General features: G+C 38.1%; 1 protein-coding gene across 11 annotated transcripts in view; it reads left to right on the forward strand.

Annotated features, from left to right (window-relative positions):
- Fancm (FA complementation group M) overlaps nt 1-24274 on the forward strand; it is a 160568-nt gene that overhangs the window by 102423 nt on the left and 33871 nt on the right. For all 11 annotated transcript variants that reach the window (XR_011900662.1, XM_072305293.1, XM_072305328.1 and 8 more), the window contains 4 exons: nt 9291-9497; nt 11333-11438; nt 14559-14675; nt 16749-19339. Coding sequence is in view for 10 of the 11 variants with exons in the window: in XM_072305293.1 (XP_072161394.1) it covers nt 9291-9497; nt 11333-11438; nt 14559-14675; nt 16749-19339 (3021 nt within the window). In the remaining variant the exon portion in view is untranslated. The remainder of the gene's footprint in view (nt 1-9290; nt 9498-11332; nt 11439-14558; nt 14676-16748; nt 19340-24274) is intronic.

The raw sequence follows: 24274 nt of genomic DNA on the forward strand, positions 1-24274 counted from the left end.
GATTAAAACGTCGCAAGCCCCATGAGCTTGGAATCCAGGGGTTCTCAAAATTCTCATAATATTAATCATCGTGCCTCTCTACGCTCTTAGGACGTGATCGGAGGTTCTTGGCCTTTGACCGAGTCCGGTCGCCCAATTCTACACAGATAAATTAATAAGACCTTTTTACTTTGAAGTAAATATGTCTTCATTCTTTCTCCTTAATATTGTAAAGGTAGTACTTTTTATAAAATGCATCTAGAATCAGTTTAATATTATTTAGACAATTAAGACAAGCTTTTAAAAGACTTAAATGAAGTCTAAAAGTGTTTCTTGTACAAAAATTTCTATTGTGCAAAAAAAAAAAAAAAAAAAAAAAAAAAAAAAAAAAAAAAAAAAAAAAAAAAAAAAAAAAAAAGCTACAAGCAAAATCTTGGAAGCACTAATTCTGACGAACTGCCGGACTGATAAGGATGATCTTTACATGTATGTCATCTGTAGTAGATGTAGATGTGCAAAAAATTATGAAACCCTGAACTTTTAATGTTGTAGAGCTTTTAAAGCTCATGTCACTTAAGTCCAATGCTAATAGCATGAGAGATATGTCGTTTCCGCTAGAAACGTCAAGGTGTGGGATTCTACCTGAGTGACTCGAATAAACAATAAAACAATGGAAAAGCTCGCGAAGGGCTCCTCATTTGAAGAGTTGAGGAACGGTACATCGCTCAGGGTTCAAGGTTCAAGGTCCAAGGTATGAGGTTTAACTCAATTTTTCCTGCATTCTTCCGGCTTCGATCTGTGGCATTGGTCAATTTACTTGATTGCTGAATTTCTATTATTATTTATAGCAGATAAACAGCAGATAAAAAGTGAGAAGGCAGGCGCTGCGTCGCGGCGGGACGGACCAAATATTATAAATTCTTAACAGTCGAAATCCGATTTTTTTTTTTTTTTAAATTAAGTATTTAAAAATAACATTATAAACGGAAATTTTTCCAGTAAGTGGACTGTGAAATTATGTACATCCAGCTATTCTTCTTCATTTACAAATCTGAGTGTTACGTCAAAAATTTTGAAATCGATGCAGCTCGAACACAAAATGGCGTATTAAAATGGAAGAACATTTTTGCCTATACACATGCGTATAGGGCCCGCGAAGCGGGCCTGAGGGCGCAAGGCGCCCTTCCGGGGGTTGGGCCGCGTAGCGGTCAGGGGGCAGGGCCCCCTAGTATTTAATGCAGTTGCATTTATATAGAGTCAATTTCTTTTAAATAATATAACGGGATTTATAATACCGGTGATTTGGGTATTTTAGCCCCCAAATATCTTTAAATGGACTTTATCTTTCAGGAGTTCGGCAGAATGTTTCCTTTCTTCGCTTTAATTATTCCGTAGCACTTTTCTTCAAGAATCTTCTAAGATTTTGCTTGAGGCAGATCAAAAAACTTAAACTCGTTCGAATAGCTTTCTATATTCACAATACACGGTCTTGTCAAGGTGCGTCGTTGACCTCGCAGTGTTGGATCGTGAATTCTCTTGTTGTGCTGCTTGCCTATTTTGAAAACTCTGTAAATGAAGACTGAAGGGGTTGATTTGTGCGAGTTAATGACGCGCCTTATAAACACATTGTGTTGGAGTTCACTCCTTGTTTTCGTTTTCTTTGTAAAACCCCTTCTACTGGAGATATTTTTTTAAAAAAAAAATTTTATTTTTTTTTATTATAATTGTTTATTCATTTATTTCTTTTATTACTAAACAAGTCAATTTTTTGTGAACAATCATATACAAACTACACTAGTACTTAAGTACACTTGTACACTAGTACTTGTACTTAGTACTAAAATACATCGCATTGCAGTTAAAAAATTAAATTAAGGTCTTATATCTGCCTTCTGCATACACACCTGAACCACCCTCTGGCATTTCTTCAATAAAACCTAGTGGAGTTATTGACTGTTAAAAAAAATACCGTTTTACCGTACGTCCTGACCAACTTTATTCGCGACGTACGGTAATACGGTATTTTTTTTAACGGTCAATAACTCCATTAAGAGGGGTTTCAGGAAAAAAAACGAAAAAACCTTTTTTAAGCTATTGATGAGCATTTTAGGAAACCACAATTTTTTTCGGTTCCGACAATTAGGACAGCCACTGTGACGTCATAACTGAACGCGTGCGGTATTTTTTTCAAAAATTGAACTCCCCGTAACTCGAGAACCACGCATCCTAGAGGATTTTGGTACGGGACTTTTCTGCTTGTTTTGAGCCATGGAACAACCCCTGGAAGTTTGTCGTCACTTAGTTGTTTAACCTTGTATACTGCTTAACGTTCTAACCTGTTAAGTGACCTGGATGTAAATTACGACTGGGGAGCTGGAGAAAAGGCCGTTTTTTCCAGTTTCTCGAGTTTGAGACCGTTTTTCGTGTAGACAGTCCAAGCTGAGAGGGAGTGTCGAGTATCGAATCCTATCGAATTTTTCGTGTTCTTTCTGAATTTGTTTTTTTTTTCTTTTTTTGTTGTATTACAAACAAAAAATGCTCCCTAAGCCCCCCCAAAAACCCCTAACCCCCTCTTCCCACAAAAAACCCCAAAACCCCCCCAAAAATCGTTGACAATTCTCTGAATGGCCCACTTAACATGATTTTTCACCATTTTCACTCGTTCCAATCGAAAGTACGCAAAAAATTAGGTACCCGGATACAGGTATCCCATGAATGATTGGCGAATCTTCCCGGAGAGTTAGAGAATTTTCATCTTTTATTCAAGGATGGCTCCATTTAACAAAATTCTATTTTTAACTATGAGCACAATTTTTCCACACCGTAATTTTTGGCGTGTGTCACGTACTGGTATGTAACTTTAATCTGTTGAATTTTGGTGATGTGGCAAAATTTTGCTGGGTGTAAATGAAGACTAATAATCGTGGAAAATGCAGTTTTTTCCGTTTTCTCAAGTTTAGAGCTGTTTTTCGTGCTGACAGTTTAAGCTGAGAAAATGTCTAACCAATGATTTCTAACGAATTTTTTACGCCCTTTTTGAATCTGCAATCGTTTTTGTTATATAATTATCCGTTTTCTAGTTACAGGTGAAAAACTGCCAAAAAACCCCAAAATTCGTTGAAAATGTCTAGAATGACCCATTAAAAGTGGGTTTAGACAATTTTCGCCTGTTTCATTGAAAAGTACGCAAAAAAAATACAAATATGAACCTCCCGTATTCATGAAAAGCTTTTTTGGGCTCGTCATAAAATTAAAACCATTTTTCAGCCGAAAAATTGAGTCGGCTGTTTTGGCAGGAAAACAATGCACAATCGCAAAAACATTTTGCGCCAGAATGCACCTACCCTGGGGTACTTAAAATATAGGTTCAGATGATTTTTTGAAGTGGGGCCAAAATCGGCCCTTATCGATACCCCTCCTTTGTTAATATTTATTGTTTCAGTTGTTATATTCCATGTCAGGAGACTCGTGAAAGATCCTCACCTTTTTTCAATGACACCAAAAGAAGTAGAGGGAGAAAAGAAACAGTCGTAAGAAGGTTCTGAAAAATGCGACTATTTTTAGGCCTTTCAGGCCTGAATAAGGAACTAAGCAGTTTTCTTTTAAGTTTAATGGAAATTTAGCCAGAAACATTTTTTAATTTTCTTTCTCCAGCCTGTTCTGCCCGTAATAGTCGTTTTTTTTAACCTTAATTGGTAAACAAATTGCCATGCACTGTGACCCATCTTATTGGCCATACGCGACTTTGAGGAGTGTTGGGGCCAGCAAGACTTGTTTTTTTTACTTTTATTTATCATTTTCTATGAATCCCATCGTCAAATTTGGGATTCAAAGAATTGGACCCCGCGAATTTGAGTTCACGGGAAAAAAAGCACGAGATTGTTGGATGATATGGACATTTCCAATTAATTGTGGTTGTAACTCAATTAATGGACCTGTTGCAAACTTTTGCTAGAGCAAAACTAAGAGTTGTTTCTTACAGATAATGCCTCAAAAATCACGATGAGCGCATCGGCAAAGTCTGAAATGCTTTCATAACTTCACAATCTGCGTGAGAAATTTGCGGTTTTTTAAGGTTCCCACTTCGAAAACGATACTACGGTACAGGTGAACATTTTGTTGCAGGAGTCGTTCCATTGGTGGCAATACTCATCATGGCCGACGCCAGTCCGCCAAAACACGTGTGATGGGACGAGATAACACCTGAACAGGATTAAACCAGATAACAATCGGCGTGTTTACGTTCATATCTTCCTCGCCCGCCTTAATTGACCTTGAACTCTCCTCGAATCACGCGAGGAACTGCGCAAGCGTCGGCCATGATGAATATTGCCGACGATGGAGCGACTCCTCTAACAAAATGTTCACCTGTGCAGTAGTATCGTTTTTGAAGCGGGAAGCTCAAAAAAACGCAAATTTCTTACGCAGATTGTGAATTTATGAGTGCATTTCAGACTTTGCCGATGCGCTCATCGTGATTTTTGAGGCATTATCTATAGGAAACAACTCTTCATTCTGCTCTAGCAAAAGTTTGCAACAGGCCCATTATGGCAGCACCCCCAATTAATTATGGTAGTACCTCAATAAATTAGGTAACTAACCCAAATGTTGCTGTACCACCCTAAATTGAGTTGTGGTACTACCACAATTAATTAGGAATGTCCATACCATCCAACAAATTGGGGTGGTACCACAATTTTAGGGGATAACCACTGACACTTTTTTTTTTTGTATTTTTTCCTACCTTTCTGGATATCTCTCTCTATTCATTTTTTGGATCGAGAAAAAGAGTTCTATAGGTAGATAGCGACTTTACAGCCTCCCCGTCATAATTAATTTTTCAATTAACACTCAATTCGATGTAGTTTTTATATTTGAGGAATTATCTATGAAAAGCGCCAACAATGATGTTAGGTAACTCGTTTTCTTGCACTCGAAAAAAAAAAACTCTTCGATCCTGTGTCCAGATTCTTAATAAATTCGACAAGCAAAAATGCTTTTGGTTGTAATTCAAACGGATATTTTCTTGGAAAAAAAGAAAATCCACTCAAATTAAAGGCTGGGCTCCCAATTCAAGAAAAAATCAGATTGAATCAAGAGTTTTTTATTCTTGTCAAATTTTTTAAGAGTCTGAACTTTGGGTAGAAGAGACTTTTTTCCAGTGTGGAAATAAATTAACTAAGACTGAACATTTTGAAATCTCGCAATGAGAAACATCGATTCCAAGTTTATCCCACATTGCTGACAGGTGAGAAGAAGTATTGGTGAAATGGAAGCATTCACCATTGCCATTTTGAGAGGAACGGTGGGTGAAACGTTGATCTACTGGACTTCATTGATCGGTTTTTCAGAACACTCAGTCCCTTTTTATTTACATCTCTTTTTCATTTCCTTATTTTGAGATTAAGCGTCATTAGAGACAGCTTGGCGGAGCTTGGCTTTTAAATTCTTTTGAACTGAAAAACTCCTGAACCGAATGTTGTGATGAGGTGACTTTTGTCCGGTCTCATCATACAATGCGCCAATTTAGTCCCCATGAACGTTTACAAATGAAGGCATGGTGAGCCTGTAATGAAACCAAGGAAATGCGAAGCTCGATTTTGGGCATTTTGTAATTATTTATTTTTTTAAATCTTTTAAAAACAAAAACGAACAAACATCATTGCTTGCATTGTTCGCAATGAAAATGTTTAAAGAAATGTTTAAGAAATGTAAACGTAGAAATGACTTTTTGATAGTTAGTTTGTATTGTTGCGAGTTCAGAGACGTGTTTTTCTATATATATATTATATATATATATATATATATATATATATATATATATATGAGAAGAAAAAACCACTAAGAAGTGGCCCGAAACTGTATGTAACAAGGTGGAGAAATGGTGCTGGGTCCACACCATTTCGCGGGGAAATCAAAGCCAAGATTTATACCGGTTTGGGCCTTTTTAGACCTCATCAGTGGATCACACTCGGCAGTGAACCCCTCTCCCCGGCGCATATATATATATATATATATATATATATATATATATATATATATATATATCGTTAAGTCGAACAACGATTAAGACGAAAATCCGCTTAAGTCGACATTTTTTTCAGTCCCGCGACGTTGCATATGGAGCAACCTTAAAAAAAACTACGCTTTAGACGAATTCGCGAATTTTTAAGCCGGGTGGAAAGCCGCTTATGTCGAAATTTTTTTTTCGAAAAATCCGGATTTTTACGACGAAAAACACAAAAAATGCATTGATAGGAGTTGTCCGCAGTGCTCCCATTCCATGTCCGACAAAAGTTCCGGGATTCGGAGCTTTTTTGTTCCAATTCCTCCCATTCCATGATCGTCAAAGGTTCCAGGATTCTTCTCTGAGTTTTTTAAAATTTTCGAGAAAGCTCCAGAGAATCCAAAAAAATCCGTAACATGTCGGGAATTTCTAAAGTTCTGGGGAAAAGTTAGGAAATTCTCAGAAGTTCCGAAATTCGGAACTAGTTCCGAGAACACTCCACCTAGTGCTCCTCATTTACTTGTCTGCACCTAATTCACCTGACCTTCGATCTGTTTACTTCATAATATTGCTATCAGCGTACGCACCTCCGTTATGAACCCGCCGCGCCGGAGAAAACTCGCAGAGCGGCGGCATTGCCGCTTAAGTCGAATTTTTGCGATTTTCACGCTAATTTCGAGTTAAACGGAGAAACGAATAACTCGAATTACCGCTTAAGTCGAATTTTTCATTAGTCCCCAGACAATTCGACTTAACGAACTTTTACTTATAGCGAACTATAACTTTTACTTATAACGAACATTTAATATATATATATATACTAGGGGGCTACGCCCCCAGGCCGCTACGCGGCTCAACCCCCTGAAGGCGCTCCGCGCCATCAGTGGGCCGCTTCGAGGCCCTATTTTTACCCTTCCATCAGTGTTAATTTTATTTTTCCCCCCAAAAATTACGATATGAGGTATACTTTACTTTTAGAATGAAATAGTACTTGGTTCCGATGAATGAAGAAAAAAAAAATTTTGAAGTCAAAAGGACGCGTTTTGGAATGACTTCTTGATGAAATATTGCAGTAAAACAACGAACGTTGATATTCAGATACTGATTAAGAGAGTCAGGAGTCGGGGATCGAACTCACACCGTGAACATAGAGGACGCATCCGACGTCTTAGACGGCTCGGCCACCGCTCAGATGGATGATGCGGCGTGAATCTTGTGTAGATAAGTACAGAGCTGATGCGCAGGCTACCCAGCTACTGCGCAACCTCCTCGACTACTGCGCATCCTCCCGCGCATAGCGGTAGCAGTCCCGGAGCATTCCGTAAATTCGCTCAACTTTATAACGTGATTTTAAAAAAACCTGGGTCCTATTTCCAAAATCTGATTAGAGCGGGCTCATCTAGGGCCTATTACCTGTCGATTTACGCAAAAATCATAGAAATCGGCTCGGTAGAACGCTCAAACGAACTATGACAAAAAGTATAAATTTACATTGTTTAAATGGGAGAATTCGCAACTTTACCACGTAATATAAAAAAACCTGGGCCATATTTTGAAAATCTGAAAAGAGTTGGCTTATCTAGAGACAATTGCCCGTCGATAGCCGCAAAAATCATAAAAATCGGCTCGGTAGGACGCTGGAACTAAGCGTTACCAGTTACGCAAAATTAGGAGGTCTTGGAGCTAATAGTATAGATATCTCACAGCCACCTTACTCGCGGGCTCGAACGTATACTTCTCGAGAATGTTACGAAAAATATTGCAGAAATTTTGCAACATCGGACAAATCTTAAGTTTTTTAATCACTAAAAGTGGAAATCTGTCGCATGAACAACTGCAGATTATTCAACATGGGGTTTTTTTTTATGGAAAATGATTTCCCGAAGAAGCGCTTGGGGGGTTGGAGCGCGAAGTGGTCAGGGGGCTTACCTTATCTAAGAGTCAATTAAATTTGGCAACATTTTAAGATCAATGAAGCTTAACAGACAAGAGTTTACAGAATTTCCATCAGATACTCTTGAAAAATGACAAGAAAAGTTCTCTACATGGGCATTATTTTTTTTGAATAATTAAATCGACGCATTTTCCATCCTCTTAAAATTGGATTATTCGGTGATGAAGGTTTGGCCATTGAAAAGTTCATTTTTACGGAGAATGTATAAAATTATTAAGCAACACTCGGTTCAAAGGTAAAAGAAATTCCACAGTTTAAAAAGACAACCAAAGAAAAAACAATTTTAAAAAGAAACCGCTATACCATTAAGGTTCATCTCTGGACGATTGGCAACACAGCATATCCCATACTGGAAGGGGGGCAAGAGGTAATTGAAATTAGACAAACAGAATCCAATGGGTGCAATTCGTAACCAATTGAATGTTTGACCACCTTTGAAGACCCCCCAGGCTCAATAAAGTGCAACGGCGAGTTATATCAGTTTTCAAACAAAAACATTGCACTTTTCTTATGCACGTGCAACCGGAAAAGTTCAGTTTTTTCCGCTAATAAACCTCCGATTTTAAAAAACTTTAGCTCGTTAGAAAGCTGAAGAAATTCTGCAGAAACCGGTTTCTTTTACTTGCTTTAAATTAATTTCGTCACGAGGTACCAAAGAAGGAAATCAACTCAGTAGTGAGTTCAGTGTCTTCAGCACTCATAAGTGCGCCCCGAAGAAGATGGGTTTCTCTGCAACCAGTGATCCGATCTTAAAAAACTTTCGCTCGTTAGAATACTGAAATGTATTTGCAGAAAGTCATTTCCCCAATTTTCTTATTTTTCATTACTTTATGAGTTATCGAAGAAAAACGAGCCTCTTTTTTTATCGTACATACAAGGATTTCGAAAGAAGGGCGTATTTCTGGCTTACTTTGTCCAATGATTACAGAGGGCAAATTCTTTATTTTTTTCAAACTTTTAATGGATTTCAAAGCTGTAGGATCTAGTTTAAGAGAATTGCCTTTGGTTTAACCAACTGCTGCATTTCATTTTTCGGGACACCATTTCAAATCTTCAAATGCGTTTTTCTAACAACGCTGAACCTTGTACATATGCCCTTCTTCAGGCATGGTCCTCAATTGATGTCAGTCAATACAAAATGAGTTGTTCCTTCAGACGCAACCAAGATCAGCTCTCCAAGCCTAAGTTCTAAGTTATAGGACCAGTCTCAGTTATTTTGGGAGAAGCTCTGCATTTTCTTCAACTTTTATGCCTAGTATTATGAGAGGCGGTAGCCACATCACAAAATCCACACCAATTAAAAAATAAATCATGAATTTTTCTCTTAATAAGTCTGTTGTTTTCTTCCAGATTTTAAACAATTTTAAATCAGGAACTTTCAACACTCTAATTGCAACGAGCATTGGAGAAGAAGGGTTAGACATTGGTGAAGTAGATTTAATTATTTGCCTTGATGCACAGCAGTCAATTACGCGGCATATTCAAAGGATCGGACGAACTGGTCGTAAGAGAGCGGGTGCTTGCATTTTTCTCGTTACTGAGGGGAAGGAAGAGCTGGTAAGATTTGAAAGTGACTACATGCATGAATTATTGTTCTTTTCTATCCAGGTAACTAAATTGATAAGCTATAAATTATCTGGACCAACTTAAAAATGATGGCGGCAAGAAAGACGAAACTTTGATACACAGCAGTCAATTATGGATTTGACGAAGGAGTCTTACCTCTTGTCAAAGACTAACCTTTAGTCCAAGGATTGGACAAATTGGTCGCAATGAGCGGGTGCTTGCATCTTTCTCGCCGCTGCCACTCAAAAGCTTCTATTTAAATCTTAATTCCGTGGCCAAATCGAATGTCTAAAGAGGGCGATTTATTGGAAGGCTCTCTCTTGGAGGTGGTGAAAAATATGCTTTTTTGTCAATCTGTGAAATCAGTTAAAAGGACAACTTTTTAACAAAAAATCATTTCACACAAGTATTACAATTACTGTATTTACTTTAAGTAGCCGAATGTTTTCAAGATGAAAAGACTGCTTTTTTAATTTGAGGCTGAACTGCTCCTTCTGAATTGCTGTTCACCTTTTACACTCGATTAGAATTTGATTTTTTACATCTCAAGGTTTAACTGGAAAAAAATATCGACAATTGAAGTGTTTATTTGTGAGATACTTTGATTAACAAGTAAAGTATTGTCTTTTTCCCCCAATTTCTTTTCCTTTTTCGACCTATTTTTAATTAAGCCCCTTGGGTGTCAACCGCATAAGTTATATCGTTCAAAGTTAACATCTTCATGTTGGAGTAAAAAAAAACCTCAAAAATCTGAGAGATTGTATTTTGGATGATTCAGTTTGAACACTGATCTGCGAAAAAACAGTGAATTTTAAAAAATCCCAAATTACGGCGATTTAAATCATTTTTAGCTCAATTTAGATGGCATACAAAATCTATATGAAACATTTCCATGTAAACATTTTTTGAAAATATGATAGAGCAATACAGAGTGTCACCATGAAGAGTCGAAGAGAGAGAGGTCGAGGTAATGAAAATCGATGTAACAAGCCTTTTCTAATTTGGCTAAAATTGGGCATCTTTGGGGGTCGATATCTTGCAAAGGAAGTGTCGGATGGGATCAGTGTCATAAAATGATGTAAAGACCCTGAATACCAGTTTTGAGCCAATGGGTCACTAAATCATGAACGAATTTTGACTTGCGAATATAGTTTTCTGAAGGAAAATGACGCGAAGAACACGATGCGAACATTAAAAACGCTAACAAGTAACTCAAATACCCAGAAATGCGCAGTTCAAATCGCTCAACTTATACGCAAATTTAAAACGCCCTGGTTTCGCGCCGCGCCAAATGATGTCATCCGGCACCAATCAGAAGCGGGCACGGGTTTCCACGACTTCCGTCAAATGTCTATCTACTCTTTGTATATGAAAACAATACTAAAGTCGAAAATATATCTTTTGAATTCAGGACTTGAATCTCATTCATATGTTAGCTGTAATAAACGAGCAACAATTCCACATTGAAACACGTTTTATTTTAACAAACATCAGAGGAAAATGAGAGAAGATTGCAATATGACTACCGCAGTGCGTCAACACCGTCAGTTTCCCGCCATTCGGGTGCGTTTGGAATGTCTTGCAGTTTTTAGATTTTTCAAAAGCGGGTTTCTCCGCGATTTCGGCTCCATAAAAATGCTGAAAAATCACCACGTTATCTACTCACATTGCACTTTCAGAATATTCAATAAAATAAACAAGGTTTAGTGACCCATTCAAAGGGGGTCAAGTCCTGGACCTGGTTGACTTGATGTGAAATGATCCAGCTCTTACTATTTGATTTTTGTTTTAGAGAAGGTTTGAGTCTATTCTCTTTTTACTTTCAGAAATTTCTTAAGTGCCTAAATGCATCATCTAATTTCTCTAAAATGATAGATCCAAAACTTCTTAACACTTCTGTTACTGCAGCAAATCCAAGGATGGTTCCAAAGCGTAAGTACTAATCAATACTCTGTTTCAGATAACTTCTCTGATCTTTTTAATGCAATGACTACCGATGTTCGTATTGTACATCTTTTGACTTCCTCTGTCAAAAAGCCTCATGCTAGCAAAATAAGTCTACTGAACATTGATTAATAAATTACAAGATGGTAGATTAGTTCTGGGTCCATATTATTCTGTGGGAAATTAGAGCCAGGAAAAGCAAAAAATTAGAATTAGAGTCATAAACAAACTCTAATGAGTTGCAGTCTTCTGAATTATAACTTCCTCTAGAATACTCAGATAGACATAATATACATGATGAGAGCAACTGAAGAGTTTCAGCAACAAAAAGGCCAAAATCTACCCTCATACGAGGTGTGTCCGGAAAGTATCCGACCTTCTTGATAATCTCGCCATCAACGGTTGATAAGAGGTTGAGGCTTGGGAACACTTTTGCAGGGACTCTCCTGAGTGCAGGTGCACAGCCGGATTATCACACGTTGAATCAGTCGTTGGTAATTTGGTGATTAGTGCGTGCTATTCTGCTATGTTCGTTGCATTTTGTTTTTCCTAAAAAAAGGAAGTTAAAGAGAGTGGGGTTGGAAGAGTTTGTGAAGAGGATCATCACAGGGTACGTATCTTGGGTCTACGGGTACGACCCTGAGACTAAAGTGCAATCGTCAGTTTGGATCGCACCTGGGAGACCTCGCCCGAAGAAAGCTCGGAAGAGTTGCAGCAATGTGAAGACAATGTTGACTGTCTTCTTCGATCATGAGGGTGTTGTCCGTCATGAATACGCTCCCCAATACTTCATACTCAATAAAGAGAGCTACCGAGATATTTTACGTAGCTTAAGAGGCCTTGGGGAGCGTATTCATGATGGACGACACCTTCATGATCAAAGAAGACAGTCAACATTGTCTTCACATTGCCGCGACTTTTCCGAGCTTCTTATGGGTGAGGTCTCCCAGGCGCGATCCGTACTGACGATTGCACTTTTGTCTCAGGGTTGTACCCGCAGACCCAAGACACGTCCTCTGTTATGATCTTTTCACAAACTCTTCCCACCCCACTCTCCTTAACTTCTTCTTTTTTAAGAAAAACGAAAGCAGAAGATCACAGCAGTATAGCACGCACTAATCAGTAAATTACCAACGACTGATTCAACGTGTAATAATCTGGCTGTGCACCTGCACTCAAGAGAGTTCTTGCAAAGATAATCCCAAGCCCCAACCTCTTATCAATCGTTGATGGCGAGATAATTAACAAGGTTAAATACTTTCCGGACAGACCTCGTATGATTGCAAAAGTGCAGTTGCTTCTGAGTGTGAAGAAAAGTAAGCTGCAAGACTCCTCAGTAAGATGAAAGACAGAGTAGACGTGCCATATACTGCCTAGGCACCATTATCCCAGGAAAAGGAGAGAAAGGTCCTGTTTGTAACCAGGAAGCACAAGCTTGGCCAAATTTTCTATCATAATTGTGAAATATAGTCATTTAATTAGAAAAAAGCACAAAAAACGAAATGCATGTTAAAGGAGAAGTATCGATAAGGGCCTTTTTTGGCTCCCCCCTAGAGGACCTTTCTTCGCCCCACCTAGAATCTGGAAATTTATGCGGGTTCTTGAAGTTGACTCAATGTAGTTTATGGAAATAATCATGATTTGGTCCATAGGCCACTGGATACAAGTTACGCAGTTGCCTGAACATACGTCTGCAGGCGTATTTTAGCGAAAATGCCTGTTTTTCTTTCATTCCGAGGCTTTTTTGACACCGAGCGCATTGTCTATCTAAACAAGCTTTTGATATGTTATCAAGGAGGCTTAGACACATTTAACCCTGGTTTGGTTTTAGCTATATGATGCGCTCATAGTTAAAAAAAACTTTTTCAAAAGTCGACTTTTAAAGGGCATCTGCAAAAATCCTAGGGAATTACGTTGCTAGGGGTTTTTTTTGGCTACAATTCAAGAAAATCTCCTTTTTAGAGTTCAACAAGCCTTGATAACTGCCCTCAATACGATACGTAGCGTGCATACAGTTGGAGAGACGTGTTTCCCTAAGATTTTTGCGGTTGTACCTTAAAAGTTGATTTTTGAAAAAGTTTTTTTTAACTATGAGCGCATCATCTAATTAAAACTAAACCAGGGTTAAAATGTGTCCTAAACCCTCCATGATAACATATCAAAAGCTCGTTTTAGTTAGACAATGCGCTCAGTGTCAAAAAAGCTTCGGAGTGAAAGAAAAACAGGCATTTTCTCTAAATTACGCCTGTAGACCTATGTGCAGGCAACCGTTTAGCACGTGTCCAGTGGTCTGTGGATCAAATCATGATTATTTCCGTAAACTACATTGAAGCAACTTGGAAAACCCCCATAAATTTCCAGATTCTAGGTGGGGCCAAGAAAGGTCCTCTAGGGGGGGGGGCCAAAAAAGGCCCTTATCGATACTCCTCCTTTTTGACCCCAAAAACGGTTTTCATTGAGTCTGCATGTGATAGCATCCCGTAATTTTGAGGTGAGAAGGGATTAGAGTCTGTGATTAAGAACGTGACAAGAGGGTCAGAGGTTTTAAAAAATTTTGTTTCTATTTTGGAGGGGGTGGCAGCTTCTTATATTCACTTAACCAATAACTTGCGTCCTATGTCCCACTATTTTTCCAGTCTAATTGGGTCAGCTTTTTTACCTCCTATTATGCCAGGCAAACTTGAGGCTTGTTTTAAATCAAATAATTTTACTTGCTGCAAGTGAAATTTTGATACTAATTGTCTTTCTCGTTATTAACATTAGTAAAAACCCCAGTCTCGGCAGACAGATTGGCACTCTTACTTCCATCCAATTTATCAAACTGTACTTACAATGAACACAAAATAAAAACGCTAAAACGGAGTGCAGGCTGTGACTGAAAACAGTTTGATAAGGCGTTTTGGGATTAATGTGCCCTTTTTCAACCGCCAATAAAACAAAACAAAAAATTAAAAACCACACATGAGCCGCCGCTTAACAGCTAGGCAAAAAAATTATTATGAACTAGAAATTTTGTTTCAAAGCCATGAAGAATCGAGTTTTGCCAAAGCATTCTATTTCTCTCCTCAAAACTGAGCAATAAAAGTTTTAATTTTTTTCATTTCTCAGATATTAAACCAAAATTACATTTTGTTCACATTCAACCAGACAAAGGAGGTAAAAACGAAGGAAATTTTGCTGCTGAAGCTGATGAAGAAAGTGGAGAGGGTCCCTCTTCCTCGAAAGGTTTTTTAGTTATATTTTGATTTTTTAGAATTTAAGCTCGGCAATATTTTGTCCACTCTCGAGCAGTGAAAGATAGTAAAAACAACAATAAACTTGTTGCTCGAGATGATGAAAAACGAGAGGAGGACCCTTTACCTCTGAGGAGTCTAAAGTTTAAATGAGTGAAAAATGTCCAAAAGAAGCTTTTTTTCCTATCTGTGAGGATTACTAAAGTATTACCACAGAATTAAAGTGCACGTTTTCTTATATTTATTGAATTTATTTTCCCTTAGCCTTATAACAGCCTTTCTTTAATACATGCTAGCACTTATTATATTTTAATGTACAAGGAAAGTCAAATCTTCTTTATAATAATCAGACAGTCTCTCTCCACACATAATTATATTTCAGCTCTTAGCGCGCACAAAATTCGTGCCAGGAATTCCTCCCCCCGCACAACGTGCTGCGACGCGCGTCCTCCGCCGGCTGCAGGGCAAAGTCCTCAAGTCGTCGCCCCACCACCCGCACCTCGTATCGTGGCGCGATGATCGGCTTCTAGGACACTACGTAGCCGCGGCCAGTGGTTCCTTTCCATCCGTCTCTTCTGTTTCTGCGAACACTGCAGCCAATACCTGGGAGGCTCCTCTTTTGTCCTCCCGAAACTTTCTAGAATTTTCCTAGACATAAAAGAGGGCGTCACATGGCAACAAGTAGTACCTGTTTCTGGAACTTTCTACAACTCTCTCCAATTTTTATCATTTAGATGACTGTTAGTAAAACGATGACCCTCATTAATCTTCTCCAGAACTTCATAGAATTTTCTCCGACTTTCATAAGGTGCCATGCGACTGACAATAGTTTTTCTCGAATTTTTCAAATTCTCTCAAATTCTTTCCAGGCGATGTGCAATGAAATTGATGCCCTCGCCATGTCCTTTCGGGAGCTTTCTAAAGAATATTCTCGGACTTATGGATGAGTGTTGCAAGACAACGAGTGGCATTTGTTTCTGGAACTTTCTCAAATGTAATCAAAGTGGTAGTGACAGGAATGTGGCTCGCGATGCGCACCGTGCCCTCCACGGCTAGTTTTTAATTAACACTCGAATTCCCATTAAAGTGTTGATAAAATATTCTTTATTTGGCCTCAGTAACATGATTTTCGTTGTTCTTTCAAGGTCGGTCTCTGCTGCCATCGTTGGCTGGGTCTTCTTGTTGTTTATGTCATAGTTTATTGATTAAGTGTTGGCGAGATGGAAAGGAGGTAGTTCGTCGCATGCCTCAATCCTGTTCGATCTTCCAACTGTGTGGCTCCCTCGCGAACTTTTCCATCCTTTTACTCCTTTCTTGTACATTGTGTTAGCCTGCCTGCACCTAAGTATCTCCTCAAAACTGTCCTCCATTTTTAAGTGTATGTTTATGTTCTATTTTATAGGTCATTTGCCTCACTGATCGTTTGTTTCTTTGACTTCCTCTGCCTCTCTTTTTTCTTTCTTCTTTGTTCTCGATTAATGTTTGTGAAACTTGATACGAAAGGATATTTTTCGCTGGGAGACTCGAATTTAAGGTCAGCTTTCGGTCAGCTCCAGTATTATCGATTTTTGCGAACTCGTGTTATGAAGTCATATTAGATGAGAAACTCATATTTTTATAAATTTTTTGCAATTTCAAAATCCAAGATGGCGGCTGTGGCTTTATATTCTTTCTCGGCTCCTGCTCCATCAATTTTCCTGCAATTTGATGGAAAAGAAGATGAAAACAAAGTTGTTGTTGTCTTCTCTCTACAGTTAATAGCTATGAGGGGAGGTTCACGAAGCGAGTTGCAAGATCATCGCGTAGCAAGGAACTGGGAGTCCAAGGGCATGCCCCCCTAAGCGTGACAGCTTTTGTAGCGAGCTAATCACGGCTAGCACATATATAAATATGAGCTTGTTTTGAACAGTGTTAAGAAAGTTGGAGTGGTCATAAGTTTATGCCTATTATAGTCTCCGTACCTAAAAAATTAGTGCATGATAAATTATTAAAAAACTGCAGTTTTACAAATGACAGTCAAAATCAAATTTTTGAGATTTGTATATGCATTATTATTTGGTTGCAGATGCTCTGAAAAGGAAGAAGAACAATTCGAAGAATCAAGGGAAAAAAGAAAAACAATCCAAAGAGGCAAAAGTTGAAAGGTCATCTAACAAGACGACTTTATTCTCCTATTTCATCAAGAAAAATGATTCGAAAAATTTTGATTCGTTCTGTGAAAATGATGCAGAAGCCAAAGATATCTTTTTTATCGTGAAAGATAAAGCCCCTAAAAGTGAATCTAAATCATGTGAGCTGGACACTATCCCTAAGGATGATTGTATCAACATTGAAGAGAATCATGTTGATGCAGGTAGCTTTAATTCTCTGAAAGTGGAAGGCTTCACTGATTTGCGGCACAGTGACCTCTCTGGCCCGGACGAGGCTTCTGCCATTAGTTTATCCAAAATTCAAAGTGACTCTAGCACTCAAAATGAAACGAAGCCAATGATCTCACTTTTTCAAAGCTGGGTCAGGAACTACGCAGAAAACAGAAGAGTTCTTTTTGATGAAAATTGGTTTGATCTCATTCATCATTTCATGAAAGAGTCCTCCAAATTTCCTCCGTATAGCTGTAATACTGTAAATACTCCTAAAGATTTCACCCTTGTAGATTATGACATAACATTTAATAGTTCTTCTGATGAATCCGAGTCTCCGGTTATCATGTCAAGGAAACCTTTAGCATCTAGTCCTGTAATACTAGAAAGTGAGCCAAATTTTTTAGGATCAAATTCTCCGATCTTGTCTGGCAACAGTTTTAAAACAATATTGAGTCCTGTTAATTGTAAAGTAAAAACTCATAGTGATCTACAAGCAGGGAGCACCTCCACACCAAAGTTACCTTCTAAGTTCAAAGCAAGTAGTTCTGTAGTGAGTCATCGTATGGATAGTAATTCCTCCTTACAAATATCCATCCCCCTAAAAGTTTCTGTCAGCAATCAAGTAGTAAACAATGACCTAAGAAACAGTAATCGTGCTACATTTGATGAAGAAAATATGTTGAAAATGTTTGGTCTCAGTAGTGATCCATCGTCCTTTTCACCAGAGCCTTTAACTTTCAAAATTTCTAGTCTAGTTGGTTGTGAAACATCAAACGGACTGTTTCCTAATGAGAATAATGTGGTCACAACTTTCAAAAAAGAGAAAGAGCAAGATATTACAGATCTGAAAGAAATTTTCTTTGGTTCTCCCAAGTACATTATTAGAGACATGTGTATTTCAGAGAAAAATACAAAAACTTATGAACACAGATCATTGGCAGAACATAACATCTGTAAGAAAACATCTACCTCTTCACCAGAAATTTTGACCAGTAAAGTTTCAAAATCAGTGAATCTTGCAATGTCAAAGCAACTGTGTGCTGACGGAAATGGCGTTGCCTCATCTGTCGGAGAGGGGACCAAACAAGCTGACTGTATTGAAAATGTAAAACAAATCTTGTCAGACTCTTTTGACATGTTTCTTGGAAATTTGGAAGATGACTTCTTGCCCTCAGTCCAGCCTCCAGAGAGCTTTTCTCAAGATCAGGTCCTTACACAAAAAGAAAATAATGCTCCAAACTTCACTTCAAATATTAAACCCAATGAAAGTTTGAAACCTACAAATTCAAAGAGTACGTCAGGAATTGATACTGCCATGGCTCAAGTTGAGAGTGAATTTGGTTTCCTTCTCAGGAAAAATCTTACGTTTTCTTCTTTATCTACGAAAAGCAGTATCCTGTCAAAAGAGTCTTTGTCCTCTTGCATTTATAGCCCTCAGTTAAACAGAAGGCTCAGGGATGAGTGCAAAAGTAAAGACACAGAATCGTCAGTCCTCATCCAGTCCATGCATAAGACCAAAGATTTTCGACCTGGTAATGAAAATTCAGATTTGCCTCAAGGAAAATATTCAAATGAAGATGGTGTGCCATTTATGGAGGAAGAAATGACTAATAAATCGATCGTTGTCAGAAAATTTTATGAAGGTGGCATGCAAAACCCAAAACTTGAAAAAGATTCTTCAAAAGAAAATAATTCCAAAGAAAATTTCAATCTTCTAAGTTTATGGAATCCCAAAAATTCATTAAAATTTTGTGAAGGACCAAAATTGCCTCAGCAAGTGTTTCCTAAGAGGCTCTCGTCCATCAATACAGAAACTGGTCCGAGCAAAATTTGCTCCTCTAACCCCCACAAGAGTTCACCCTGGCAAAATGTTGAGTCTGAGAGTAGAGGAATTTCATTTGCTAACAAACACAACAACTCTTTTATGAATCCATCGGTATCAAAAGACGCTATGTTTAGCAAAAGAGGAGGTGAAATGCTAAAGCCTGAATTTCAAGCTATTCAGGTGAAAAATCAAAACTCACCCGACAGTAAATTTCATGATCTAACTGTAGCTGATCATGCACAATGTAAGAACGAAAGAAGCCGAAAAAATAAACATAAGCTGTTGAAGAAGGAGTTGGAATTAAAAAACGCCAATAAGGACGGTCTCTATTCTGGCTGTGATTTCGATGATATATTTTTTGAGCTGCAACCGTCAGATAAACCAAGGAATCATGATGAACCACCAAAAGTATCGAATAATATACAATCATTCCCATCACTGAAGAAAGCGAAAAAGAAAAAAAACTGTGTAAGTATCAGAAACCATTTCTTTGGGAGGGGGGGGGGGGAGTTTGCATCTTTATGCAGTTAAATATTCCAAAGGAGGAGTATCGTTTTGGGCCTTTTCCGACCCCACCTGGATTTTGCTGAATGTTCCATATTTTCAAAGCACTAGTCCTAAGTAGACTTTATGCCGAATATTTTACCGAACGGAACCCATGCAAAGGTGCAACAACGCCTCAAACCCAGAATCTTGCCATCGATAAATAGTTATTTTCGTTGACTTTTTCGACTCTTATCACTCTCTCAACAGATGACTCCTGTGTATTTTTTTGCGTACTTTCCGTTCCTGGCCTTTTTAAAGGCCTCTGATAAATTAGAAGGGGCCACATGGCCTAATGTTGCCATTTTTGGACCATTTTTAGGGGTTTTTTCAATTTTACGCACGCAGAAATTAATTCAAACTAAGAATTGTGTACGTCTCTGAAAAGAAAGCAAAAAAATGAATGAAAAATGTCTGGTACAACTTTTTTCTATGTTGCCAAATTTTCGCTAAAAATCTTCCCAAAGAGCCAAAAATTGTAGAAATTCAATAAATTGCCACGCTTAAGGTTCAAAAAAGTGGGGTACAACTTTTATATTGACATACGTAACAGCTCTTTACCTATATATACAACAGTTTTTATTGTTTGGTATATTTGGCCTGTAGCAAGCATCTAGAGAACCAACAGGAATAAAGAGGTGAACTGGAGTGAAGGATAAGGTAAAAGTACCTTGAGGATCCGTTTTATCACGTTCATCTCAGCCATTACATTTTCTGTGAGACGCATTGCAATTTTCAATTTTCGATACGTTATTTGTAGTGGGAGAAAACTTAAAATTCACTTCCTGGAACCTTCGACAAGATGATTAATCCAATTTTTGGCGCTTCAGGACGATTTTTCTCGAAAATTTGGCAACAAAGGGAAAAGTTACGAATCACATTTTTATGTATTTTCTTGCTAGATGCTTGCTACTGGTCAAATATACCAAACAATAAAAACTGTTGTATATATAGGTAAAGAGCTCTTACGTATGTCAATATAAAAGTTGTACCCCACTTTTTTGAACCTTAAGCGTGGCAATTTATTAAATTTCTGCAATTTTTGGCTCTTTGGGAAGATTTTTAGCGAAAATGGAATTCGGCGATTTACCCCGAATCTCCACCGCGGCGGTGCGTTTTCGGGGGTTCGGCACTCTCAACGTTGTGACGGACCGCCGCCATATTTGTTTACGAAACCAAGCCTACCGATCGCATGCCCAAGCATCGTGTGCTGATCGATTATAGTATAATAATTCAAAATTAATTTAATCGTTTCAGTCGTTCCATTTTAGCCTCAATAAGCTAAGCTCACCGTTACGCGAACGTAAGTATTTGTTTACTTTTTGCAACTGTTTCACTCCACTTGTACATTGTACCAATGTCTTCATGGAGTGGGTTTTCCACCGGAATTTACGTTTAAAAGTCTCCAAACGTCTCTGGTTACCTAATTGGTATGAATATCTAGTATTCTCAAATTTAAATGTAGTAGCGCTGCTTGATTTTGTAACTTTTAACTTCGAAGTTGTTTGTGATACCTCTTCGTTGATGCATCAAAGGTAACACCGGCCTCTTGCCGTAATGTGTCAATATTTGCGAAAGACGTCGAACATCCAACAAATTCCATTGCTCTCAGCAGTATAAACCATTATTTCAGTAATTTCCAGACCAAGTGCAAATAACTGAGAGGATAAATGCATAAATATCTCTTGACGCTTGCTGCCTGTTGGGCTGATTGTTTTATTTGTGTTGGGGTCAGAACAAAGCTGAATCAATGGCTTTTCTAGTTCAGAGGTAAGGAATTTATCTCAAGAGAATAATTTGATTCTGTTGTGCAGCCTCTCATAACACAGCCAGACCTAAAGTCCACATGCTTCTTTTAAGGTCAGAAAGGTCTTTAAGGTCTTTAAAGAAGTCAATATAAGTGAAAACTTTTTTTCGGGCCCTCAGCTACTTTATCTGCAAAGTGAAATCTACATTTTAACCATTCATGCTAGATATTCCAGAGAAATTGGTCAGTGATGAGTCTAAGTGTGTAGACTCTAATGGAAAATCCACCGGACAATGACGCTGGTGTTTTGAAGACAGTTACAAAAAAAAACAAATGTTTGCAAATGCGTAACAGACAAGTATCGAAATCTGAAGTCTACCATAAACGTACGACTTAACGTAGATTTGAAAGATTAGATTGAATGATTAAATGTAGCTGTGCCATTTCAGCTGGACCCGGGAAATCTAACTGGAGAGGTCTTGTGCCTGCGGGGAGGGAGTTGGGCGCTGCTGACACACTTCACAGTGAAATTGACCAAAATTGTCCAAGAAAAATGTTAGTACTCTCTCTGAATAAGGGGGAGGGGACAATCCCTATTTGCCTGATGTGTGAGAATTTTCACCCTCATGATAAATTTTAATTTGAAAAAATATGTTCCTCCTAGAGGCCCAACCCCTTTCTTGCTAGCACCATTTACATTTTTAAAGCAGCCTCAGTCTTGATAGCCTGCTGAATGGGTTCCATAATGAACAGAGATGCAAAATTGCATGTAATTTCATATAAGGTAAAATTTCATGAAAGTATAACTTCTGCAATAGGCTCAGTAGGCCGTGAAATGCGTAGAATCAGAAAATCTCAATATTTAACAAAATAAGAGTCAAACTCTTAATTTTATCATAAGATAATTTTATGGGTGGTGTACACTCCTCCTAAGAAATCTGTGTACTTTCATATCATGTTAGATTTCATTTTACATCCCTGCTAAGTGATGACAAAAAATCTCTGAAAAGAAGGAATGAATGCTGAGGATGGTCGCTCAAGACTCATTCTTCTGGCTGCTACTTTTTCTCTCCTAGAATGCATTGATAAACGGCGACATTGCAGCTTTTGTCTTAACGGGAGAAAACTTCCTTCATTCGACTATCAGGAATTAATATTAACTTGATAAACATATTTAAATGTAAATTTTAATTAAGTACGTGGTTGCTTCAAGTCCGCCTAAAGTGTGGATCTTGCTAGAGTACCTGTATAGGGAGAGTAGCGACAGATCGGTTCATGGAGGGCTTAGGGCCCAAAAGTGCAGCCACCCTTCTGAGCAACTTCTAACACACAAAATTTCACTGCCAGCCTACAGATTTCAATTCTAACCAAGATGGCTAAGAATGTACATAAATGAGCGTTCTTTCGCAAAAATAAGTAAATTTATGCAAAAAGTAAACCAAATACATGCTTTCTAAACGACGGTTCGTAACAATTGTATTTGTAAATCGCTCTGGACATTCGAAATTCATAGGTTGGCTGCCCCTTTGGGCCCTAACTTTATTCGCGGAGGCATCGGTGAAGGCCTGATGGACTTTCGGAGTTTCAGATCTGTCGCTACTCTCCCTATACAGGTACTCTAGATCTTGCCCGCGATCCATAAATTCAAAACACCCGCGCAATATGCGCCGCCATCTTAGTTGTTTACATGAAAACGTTGAGGTGCTCGATCCCCGAACATGCACCGCCGCGGTGGAGATTCGGGGTAAATCGCCGAATTCCAACGGTTGACCGTCCAAGTCGCCAGTCGGAAAGATTCAGAAAAAAGTTGTACCGGACATTTTTCATTCATTTTTTTGCTTTCTTTTCAGAGACGTACACAATTCTTAGTTTGAATTGATTCTGCGTGTGTAAAATTGAAAAAACCCCTAAAAATGGTCCAAAAATGGCAACATTAGGCCATGTGGCCCCTTCTAATTTATCAGAGGCCTTTAAAAAGGCCAGGAACGGAAAGTACGCAAAAAAATACACAGGAGTCATCTGTTGAGAGAGTGATAAGAGTCGAAAAAGTCAACGAAAATAACTATTTTTCGATGGCAAGATTCTGGGTTTGAGGCGTTGTTGCACCTTTGCATGGGTTCCGTTCGGTAAAATATTTGGCATTAAGTCTACTTAGGACTAGTGCTTTGAAAATATGGAACATTCAGCAAAATCCAGGTGGGGCCGGAAAAGGCCCAAAATGATACTCCTCTTTTATTTCATAATCTGCCTACAAATTATGGTTTGTCTCATTTTTTACTTAGACATTGATTTATCAGATACATGCAACTCTGCTCACACATTTTTTTGGTTGCTTGGAAAAGTGTTGGAAGAACTCAGAAGATTTGAGCATTTGCATACCGCAATCTCTTGATAATTTGAAGTTTAACGGAACAAGGGATTTGTTCGAATTATTGAGGTTTCGAATTAGAGGGTCCATGAGGAAAAATTTCGAATCAAAAAGGTTTGAACATACAGGTAAAATGCCAACTTTTTTCGAAACACGGACCGCTCAGATAAAGTTAGGCCATGAATTTAAAAAACCCTTAATTTTTAAGAAATTTATTGAATGAATGAATTTTACATTGATTTACACCACAGTACCATTGTTCCCACTACTTTTGACAGCCTATATGATCTCGCAATTTTTTTCGAAATCAAGAGATTTGTATACTTTCCCATCCTTTATCAAACATAATTACATTCGCATGCAACATTACTTACTAATAAGCTAGTCAAGCTTTTCTTCTATGCACTCTGACTTGTTTTCCTGTTGAGAGAGTAACATGCACCAACTTCAGTGCTTTATCAGGTGATTTTGAACTCCAGAGGGAAGGAACTTCCGTCTTTTTCCGAATTTTAGAGGGTCAGTAATATTTACTTTTGATAAGTCGAATTGTAGAGGCAGTTCTCCGTTCTGTTTCAAACTATAACTAACTACCTTCAGCATTCCAAATTAACGAGAGGAGTTAAGCACATTGATTTTTTTAATTATTATCGAGAGATTTTCAAAGGAAAAGGCCTTCATGTATATATTTCGAATTACAGAGAGATCACTGTATTTCTTCAGCAAATGAATAATGAAATCTCTTTTC

The sequence above is a fragment of the Bemisia tabaci genome, chromosome 1 (genome assembly GCF_918797505.1).
Source record: "Bemisia tabaci chromosome 1, PGI_BMITA_v3".
NCBI lineage: Eukaryota > Metazoa > Arthropoda > Insecta > Hemiptera > Aleyrodidae > Bemisia > Bemisia tabaci.